The sequence below is a fragment of the Onychostruthus taczanowskii genome, unplaced genomic scaffold, assembly GCF_017590055.1.
Source record: "Onychostruthus taczanowskii isolate IOZ18803 unplaced genomic scaffold, ASM1759005v1 scaffold218, whole genome shotgun sequence".
Lineage (NCBI taxonomy): Eukaryota > Metazoa > Chordata > Aves > Passeriformes > Passeridae > Onychostruthus > Onychostruthus taczanowskii.
The window spans coordinates 239,198-247,635 of record NW_024499440.1 but is presented as its reverse complement, the minus strand read 5'-3'; the positions used below and the strand labels follow the sequence as shown (position 1 = coordinate 247,635).

General features: G+C 63.6%; 1 protein-coding gene across 7 annotated transcripts in view; it reads right to left on the bottom strand.

Annotated features, from left to right (window-relative positions):
* Positions 1–780: 780 nt before the first annotated feature.
* The window catches only part of AHDC1 (AT-hook DNA binding motif containing 1), a 50,761-nt gene continuing 43,103 nt past the window's right edge, over positions 781–8,438 (bottom strand). For 6 of the 7 annotated variants that reach the window (XM_041404673.1, XM_041404674.1, XM_041404675.1 and 3 more), the window contains 2 exons: positions 3,348–8,402; positions 2,526–3,238 (listed from right to left, as the gene is read on the bottom strand). In XM_041404673.1, coding sequence (XP_041260607.1) covers positions 3,391–8,325 — 4,935 coding nt within the window. In that variant the 5' untranslated portion in view covers positions 8,326–8,402 and the 3' untranslated portion in view covers positions 2,526–3,238; positions 3,348–3,390. Of the gene's footprint in view, positions 841–2,525; positions 3,239–3,347; positions 8,403–8,438 lie in introns of those variants that run through there. The other variant, XR_005952677.1, reaches the window with a different exon arrangement.

The window sequence follows — 8,438 nt, the reverse complement described above, 5'->3', positions numbered from 1 at the left end:
TATTTTTTTTCCTTTTTTTTTTTTTTTCTTTTTTTTAAACTCCTTTTTGTTTTTATACAAATTTGGATCTTTGGGTTTTTCCTGCCAAAAAAAAAAAAAAAAAAAAAAAACCAACCAAAAAACCCAACAAAAAAAAAAAAAATCAAAAACCCGCCTTCTTCAGAATAATAATAAAAATAAAACTCAAATCATCATTGAATCATTAAAAAAAAGGCAACGGAAACCCAAGGAACCCATGCGGAAGTTGCACACCACAAAACCACAGCAGATGTACAGAATGCAATATACAAGACACGATTTATAATAAAACATTATATACAATAAATAGGTTATTGTCACTTTTTTCTTTTTTTTTCTTTTTTTTTTTTTTGTTGCTCGATCTGTAAATAAATTTTTCTCAGTGCATACTGGGGGGGTTTTGCTCTTTTCTGCTGCATATTCACCTCTTGGATGCTTCAGGCCTGTTCTCCATCATTTTTGGATTCTCCCTCCGGTGCATGATTCTCTCTCTTTTTATTTTTTTTTTTTTTGGTGGTTTTTTCGCTTTTTGAATTTTTTTTTTTTTTTATCCTTAAACATTTTTTTTTTTAACTTCTTTTCTTCAAAAGTATTTACAATTGCTGGTTTTGTGCAGAAAATGAAAATTAATCAAATAAAAAATAAAACTTAAAGAGTCCCTCTGCTTCTGGCTGGGAGGAGAAAGAGAACGCGGCGCCGGCGCCACGGCCGAGGCGGGGCCGGGGGCGAAGCGGGGGCGGCGGGGCCGGGGTCCCCTCCGGAGGCAGCCCCCTCCTCTCCTCTGCTCTGCTCTCTGCTCCGGGATGGGCGGGGGGCGCAGGGCTGGGGGGAGAGGGAGAGAGGAGTCAGGGTCCCGCCCTGGGGTGCCTGCCCACCCCCAGGCAGCACCCGCGGAGAGGGGGTCTGGCACCCACAGACCCGGGGATTGGGGTCCTGATCCCCCAGTCTGGCACCCACAGACCCGGGGCTGGGGTCCTGATCCCCCCAGTCTGCCACCCACAGACCCAGGGATTGGCGTCCTGATCCCCCAGTCTGGCACCCACAGACCCAGGGATTGGGGTCCTGATCCCCCAGTCTGGCACCTACAGACCCAGGGATTGGGGTCCTGATCCCCCAGTCTGGCACCTACAGACCCAGGGATTGGGGTCCTGATCCCCCAGTCTGGCACCTACAGACCCAGGGATTGGGGTCCTGATCCCCCAGTCTGGCACCTACAGACCCAGGGATTGGGGTCCTGATCCCCCAGTCTGGCACCTACAGACCCAGGGATTGGGGTCCTGATCCCCCAGTCTGGCACCTACAGACCCAGGGATTGGGGTCCTGATCCCCCAGTCTGGCACCTACAGACCCAGGGATTGGGGTCCTGATCCCCCAGTCTGGCACCTACAGACCCAGGGATTGGGGTCCTGATCCCCCAGTCTGGCACCTACAGACCCAGGGATTGGGGTCCTGATCCCCCAGTCTGGCACCTACAGACCCAGGGATTGGGGTCCTGATCCCCCAGTCTGGCACCTACAGACCCAGGGATTGGGGTCCTGATCCCCCAGTCTGGCACCTACAGACCCAGGGATTGGGGTCCTGATCCCCCAGTCTGGCACCTACAGACCCAGGGATTGGGGTCCTGATCCCCCAGTCTGGCACCTACAGACCCAGGGATTGGGGTCCTGATCCCCCAGTCTGGCACCTACAGACCCAGGGATTGGGGTCCTGATCCCCCAGTCTGGCACCTACAGACCCAGGGATTGGGGTCCTGATCCCCCAGTCTGGCACCTACAGACCCAGGGATTGGGGTCCTGATCCCCCAGTCTGGCACCTACAGACCCAGGGATTGGGGTCCTGATCCCCCAGTCTGGCACCTACAGACCCAGGGATTGGGGTCCTGATCCCCCAGTCTGGCACCTACAGACCCAGGGATTGGGGTCCTGATCCCCCAGTCTGGCACCTACAGACCCGGGGCTGGGGTCCTGTTCCCCCAATCTGGCACCCACAGACCCGGGGATTGGGATCCTGATCCCCCAGTCTGGCACCTACAGACCCAGGGATTGGGGTCCTGATCTCCCCAGTCTGGCACCCACATACCCAGGGGTCATGGTTGTGTTTTCCCCCAGTCTGGCACCCACAGACCCAGGGACTGGGCTCCTGCCCACCTCCTTCATCTGGCACCCCAACACTCAGGGGTCTGGGGTCCTGATCCCCCTGTCTGGCACCCACAGACCCAGGGACGGGGGTCCTGATCCCCCCAATCTGGCGCCCAACACTCAGGGGTCTGCATTCTTGTTCCCCCCAGTCTGGCACCCAACACCCAGGGGTCTGGGGTCCTGCTCCCCCAATCTGTCACCCATGTCCCAGGGATCTGGGGTCCCTCCCACCCGGCCCTGCAGTCCTGCTCATTCCTGCCTGGCACCCACGTACCCGGGCTCTGGGGTCCTGCTCGCCCATCTGGCACCCGAACAGGGGCCTGGGGCATCCCCCTCCCCTCAGCCCTGCACAGCCCCAGGCACTGGAGCCCGCAGGGTCCCCAGTTTGGTGCCTCACAACACCTGTGCCAGCTGCTCAGAGCCCAGAAGGGTCCGGGGGCACCCCGAGGTGGCTGCAGGTGTGTCAGAGCACCCAGCACGCCCTGGCTGGGGAGCGCAGCTGGCACTCACCTGGCGACGGCGACGCTGCCGGGGCCTGGTGGGGGCCAGCGCTCCACGACCCCATCCTGTCCATCCGGCAGGAGCAGCCCCCGGCGGGCGGGCGGGCGGGGAGGGACGGGCAAAAGAAAAATCCCCAAACAGCCTCCCCCGGGGCGGGCAGGGGGCACCCGGCGCGGACCCCCAGATCCCCTCCTGCCCTCCCTGCCCGCGCCCCCGCGCTGTGTCCGTCCGTCCGTCCGTCTGTCCGTCCATCCGATTGTCCTGCTGCGGGGCGGGGGGGGCGGCAGTCCGGGAAGCAGAGCCGGAGGTTGGCAGGCAGGGCGGGTTTGAGTGCGGAGGGGGAAAAACGGGGGGTTTCTCTCTTCATCCATTATTATTAATTTTTTCCTTTTGTTTCACTTATTTTTTCTCTTTTTTATCTTTTTTTTTCTCCTTTTTTTCCTTTTTTTCTCCTTTTTTCTTTCTTTTTTTTTTCTTTTCTTTTTTTTTTTTTTTTTTAAGAAAACAAACAAACGGTTCCAATCCCAGTTAAATACAGAACTTGAAAAGTGTTCCAGAAAAAAGTGCTGGCTAAATTACCTCTGAAAGAGAAACACAACATGGAGAGAGAGGGGGACACGATGAGAAGGGCCCTGAGGGTCGCCTGTGTCCCCCTCTGCCACCCTCAGTCCCAGGTTCTCCCCCACCTACCCTGTAACAAAACCTCGTTGTCCCGTTGGCACGTCAGCAGACACTACAATGAGGTGACCGTAAAAGTGTCCTCGGGGTGTTGTTGCTCTACCATGGGTCCCAAAAACCCGCTCTTCTGGGTGGGGGCCATGACGGGGTGCCCTTGGGGTGCAAAACTGGGGTACCTGTAGTTGTCCTGCAGCTGCAACATTGAGTCTCTTGGTACGGGGGAGATGTTCAAGTCATTGATCAAGGGACAAGCGTAGGGTCCTCGGTGGTGAGCCCGGGACATCTCCAAGGGCTCCTTCTCGCCCTTGGAGGGGTGGGTGCTGCTTGGGCTGCTCAAGTGGGGGTTCAGACACGGGGGGTCCGTCCTGCCCATGAAGTCTACCAGCATCCCAGCCCCCGCCTTGCCGTCGTACGAAGGGCTGCGGGTGCTGGCGTTGGGGGAATACCAGTACGGGGGATTTTTGCAACTGGGGGAGTCATAGTGCGCTTGAGGCATGGGGAGGTCGCGGCAGGCCAGGTGCGGCGCGTGCGGCAGGGCCCCCCCCTGCATGCTGTGTTTGAGCGAGTCGCAGGCGGGCAGCTTTCGGATGCTGCCTGCCCGGAGGTCCTCCTTGAAGGCCAAGGTCGGCGAGCAGTTGGGCGAGAAGGCTTTCTGCAATCCGGCCTCGAACACAGTCTGCTGGCCGGGGGCCGCCAGCTGGTGTGGGAGGGCAGGGAAGTGCTTGCTCTCCAAATCCGGCTGCCCCAAACCGGGGGAGTCGCTCTGGAACCCCTGGACAAAGGTCCCGTCCGAGGGGGTGGAGGGGTTCATGGAGTAGGGGCCGGTGTAGTCACAGGGGTCCCGCTCCCCCACCCCGAAGCCCCGGGACTGGGAGGGCAGGGGGGACATGCTGCTGTCCCCGCTGTAGTAGTCCAAGCCCAGGTCCGTGCTGTCCTGGAACAGGGGGTTCACCGCCTGTGACTTGGTGGGGAACTTGGCTTTGCCCGTCCCCCTCTCCTTCTTGGAGGCACAAGCCCCTCGGGAACCCCGGGGCTGCCGGGGTCCCGTGTTCCTCTTGGAGGGGTACACGGAGGAAGAAGAGGAAGAGGAGGAGAAACTCAGGTGGGAGGTGTCGAACATATCCACCTTCTTCCGTCGGCCTCGGCCGGGCTTGGAGTTACTCTGGAAGAGGACGCTCTGGTTCCAGTTGTAGCCAGGGGCAGAGGATGCCTCGTTCCAGTCCATCATCAGCTTCTCCAGGCTGGAGAGGCTGGACTGGCCCTCGCTGGAGGACGCCTCGCTGTTGGCGCGCCGGTAACCAGCCGGCTGGTTGAACTGGGTGCTGTCAGAGGAGGACTCCGAGAAGGTCTCAGAGACCGTCTGCTGCTTGGCTTTCTGCGGGGTGTAGTTGGAGATGTCCAGGATGACATTGGGTTCATTGAGGTGGCACTCGAAGCCCGGGTTGTAGAGCTGGCTGAAGGCTTCCGAGCTCCAATCCAACCCACCGTAGCCTTGCCGGAAGGCCCACGGCGCGGCGCTGGGGAACTGCCGGCAATTTTCAGGCGAGGGCTGGAAGGACGCTGACCCCTTGGGCACCATGTAGCCGCCGGGCGAGACGGTGCTGGCCCGGCTGTCGCAACGCAGGGGGGTGTGCGTGGCGCTGGAGAACTGCCCCCCCTGCTCGGCACTGTTGAAGAAGGCGGCTTTTCCCAGCGGCAAACTGGGACCAGCTGTCGGTGGCGCGTAGCCGGCACTGTGGGCGCTGCTGGGCGAGGACGGGAGGCTGCTGCCGCTGCCGTAGGCGAAGCTGCAGTCCTTGCTGTTGGGGCAGTCCTGGGCTGACGGGTACTGCTTTCCTGGTGGGAACACACTGGCGGGCGCCACGCTCTGCCCGGCGCTGCCGTAGCTGCCGTACGGGGAGTAGCCGGGGGTGCCGCTGGCCGCCGGGTGAGCCGTGGGTGACCGGGACACGGCCGACGGCGGGGCCAGCTTGGGGAAGGACTCGGTGCCCCGGCACTCTGACGAGCCTTGGGCCACCCCGTAGCCGCTGGAGGCGCGGCCGGGCGGGAACGCCGGCCGACCCTGCATGGCCGCGTGGAAGGCGGCTTCGGCACCGGGGTTGGCCGCCGCCACTTTGCCACCGCGGGCGGTGTAGGCGGCCATGCCCCGCTGGCCGGGCAGCGCGGCCGGCGGGGCCGTGTAGGCGGCCGCCGATTTACGGGACTCAGAGCGGGACGCGGAGAGGGCGAAGTCCAGCAGGTCGGAGGAGTCGTCCGAGTCCAGCAAGGAGCGGAAGTAGCCGGTGAAGAGGCTGTGCCGCTCCGGACCGGCCTCTGCCTGCGAGGACGGCGCGCTGCTGGCGTAGAAACCGGCGCGGCCGGAGGAGCCCGACTCCAGCCCCGCAGCATGGAAGGGTCTCGCCTCGGCCCCTTGGTAGCCACCGTTGCGTCCAGCCTGGCCGCCGGGGTGGCCGTGGTGGGGGGCCCAGGGGCTGCCCTTCTCCCCCCCGCCCCACTCTGCGGCAGGGCCATCCCCGAAGCTCTGCCCCGAGTTGGGTTCGGGGAACAGGGCCCCGTTCTTGCGCGCCCGTCGCTTCCGCTTGGGCTTGCCCACGGGGTCGGGCTCCAGCCGGCCGCGCTTGCGGGGGTGCACGGGGTCGGCGTGGAGGGCAGCGGGGGCTTTCTTCTTCTTCCCGATGCCCTCGAAGAAATCGCTGAAGGAGCAGCGCGTGGCACGGGCAGCGTGGCTCCCCCCGCGCCCGAAGCCCCCCGCCTTGCCGCCGCGCCGGCGGAAGCCCTGGACACGGTGCAGGAAGTGGGAGATGCTCTGGGTGTCGGGGGCTTGGTGGATGGACTCGGGCTCGCTGGGGGTCCAGCAGCGGGGCGGCGAGCAGCGCCCCGAGCACTGGCTCTGGCGGTTGAGGAAGGCCAACTTGGCCAACACATCCGAGTAGTCGGCTTTGCTGTCATTGGTGTCGGCGATGTAGGAGGGCTGGGGCGAGGCCAGCTTCTGCTTCCTCCTCCTCCTCTTCTTCACTTCCGGGGTGGGCTCCTTGGGCTTGGCTTGGCCCAGCAGCAGGTTTTTGGGAGGCCGGCCCCGCTTGCGCTTCAGGATGATGGGCATCTCGCCAGGGGGGAACACCACGACCACGTTGCGCCCGTTGTTCTTCATCTTGAGCAGCGGCGTGGGCTCCATGGAGCTGCTGGCTGCCAGCTCCTTCCCCTCCAGGTTCAAGTTGCTGCTGAGCGATGACACCTTGTAGGTGGTCTTGTTCCTCCTCCCCAGGGACACGGGGATCTTGGCCATCTTCACCACCATCTTCCTCACCCCCCGGCACTTGCTCTTCTTCCCTGCCGTGGGGGCTTTGGGCATCTCGCTGGGGTCCAGCGTGGTGGGAGGCGGTGGCGGCGGGGGGCTCAGCACTGGGGTGTCAGGCTCCTCAGGCCCGGGGGGCATCTCAGCGGGCAGGGTGAGGGGGGACAGGACGTGGCTCTCAGGGGTGATGTCCACCCGGCGCCCTCGGCCCGCCCTCCTCCGGCGGCACAGCATCTTTGGCTTATCTGTCCGGCGCAGGGCGTACTTGCGGTGGTCTTCGCCACACCGCCCGGCCCCCCGGCCCCCACAGGGGCCCCGCTTCACCACGGTGCTCAGGGGACACCCCCCGAGCCGGGGCTGCAGCCCGTGGGGCCGCAGAGGGTCCCCGGTGCCCGGCTGTGCCTCCAGCAGCTCCGAGACCGTTCCCAGTGGCTGTGGCTCCAGCAGCGAGGGCTCAGTGGGCAGCAGTGGGGGCTCCAGCGCTCCGGGCAGTGGCTCCAGGGTCTGCAGCCCCAGAGGCTCCGCCAGTGGCTCCAGCGACTGCAGCTCCAGCGACTCGGACAGAGGCTCCAGCGACTGCAGCTCCAGAGACTCAGAGAGCGGCTCCAGCGACTGCAGCCCCAACGGCTCCAGGTTTTGCAGCTCCAGCGACTCTGGCAGCGGCTCCAGGCTCTGCGAATCGAGCAGCTGGGGCTGTGACTCCAGGGACTGGGAATCCAACAGCCGGGATTGGGAGTCCAGCTCTTGGGCTGGCAGCAACTGGGGCTGTGGCTCCATCGCCTGCGACTCCAGCAGCTGCGTCCCTGGGCAAGCCAGGGAGGCCAGCTCGTTCAGGATGTCCGCCTCAGCCAGTTCCGAGTAATCGCTGGCATCGGGCTGGGAGCAGCCAGCTTCATCCGCCGGGGCTTTGGAGACATCCCCCACACCCACGCCGTGTCCGGGGGGCTGCGGGGTGCTCCCCCCGCCTCCGTCAGCTTCTCCGTCGCGCGCCGGGGGCCGGGGATGCCGCGACGGGTCGGATTTGAGGAGCACCCCCCGCTCCTCGGGGCTGCGGATGCTGTTGGCCAGGGAGGGCGAGGAGAAGAAGCTGTACTGGAGGTCCCGGTCAGCGGGCAGGAGGCGGCTGTCCTCGTGAGCCCCGCCGCCGCCGCGGAGGCTGCCACAGTCCAGGTGCACCCCGCTGTTCTTGAGGTCCTCAGAGAGGCGGTTGAGGTCCTTCATGATGTCGATGAGCTGCACCACGGGGTGGAGGTTGATGTGCCCGTTGCCGCACTTGCTCCGGAGCAAGGCGAGGATGCTGTCTACGTTGCAGCGGCCCGAGGCCAGTGTCGCGTTGGGGAAGGTTTTGGGCGCCCGATCGCGGGCAGATGCCTCGTCCGCGCTGCCCCCCAGGATCCGGGGCTCCCCGGCACAGCCCAGCAGGTCCTCGGCCGCCTTGGTGCCCCCGTGGACGCTCTGGCAGCGGTCGGCCGGGTCGCCGTGCAGCAGCGAGCCTGCCTGGTGCTCCCGGCCGAGCGCGGGGCACGACCCCTCAGGGAAGCTGAGCACGCTGCAGGATAACGCCTTCTCGGCCGGGCAGGCGGGGGGCCGCTGCACCGGGTGTCCCGGCGGGTAGAATTTGGGCTCTCGGACGTAGTCGGGCGAGCCACGCACAACGCTGGTCGTTACCACTGGGCCCGGGGGCTTCACGCGCATCCTGACCTCCTCCTCCCCCGCGTGCCGCTTGGCCGAGCAGTTGCTGACATGGGGGTCAGGGAAGGTGACACCAGGACCTGTGGGCGGCAGAGAGGGGCACAGTGAGGCTCCGC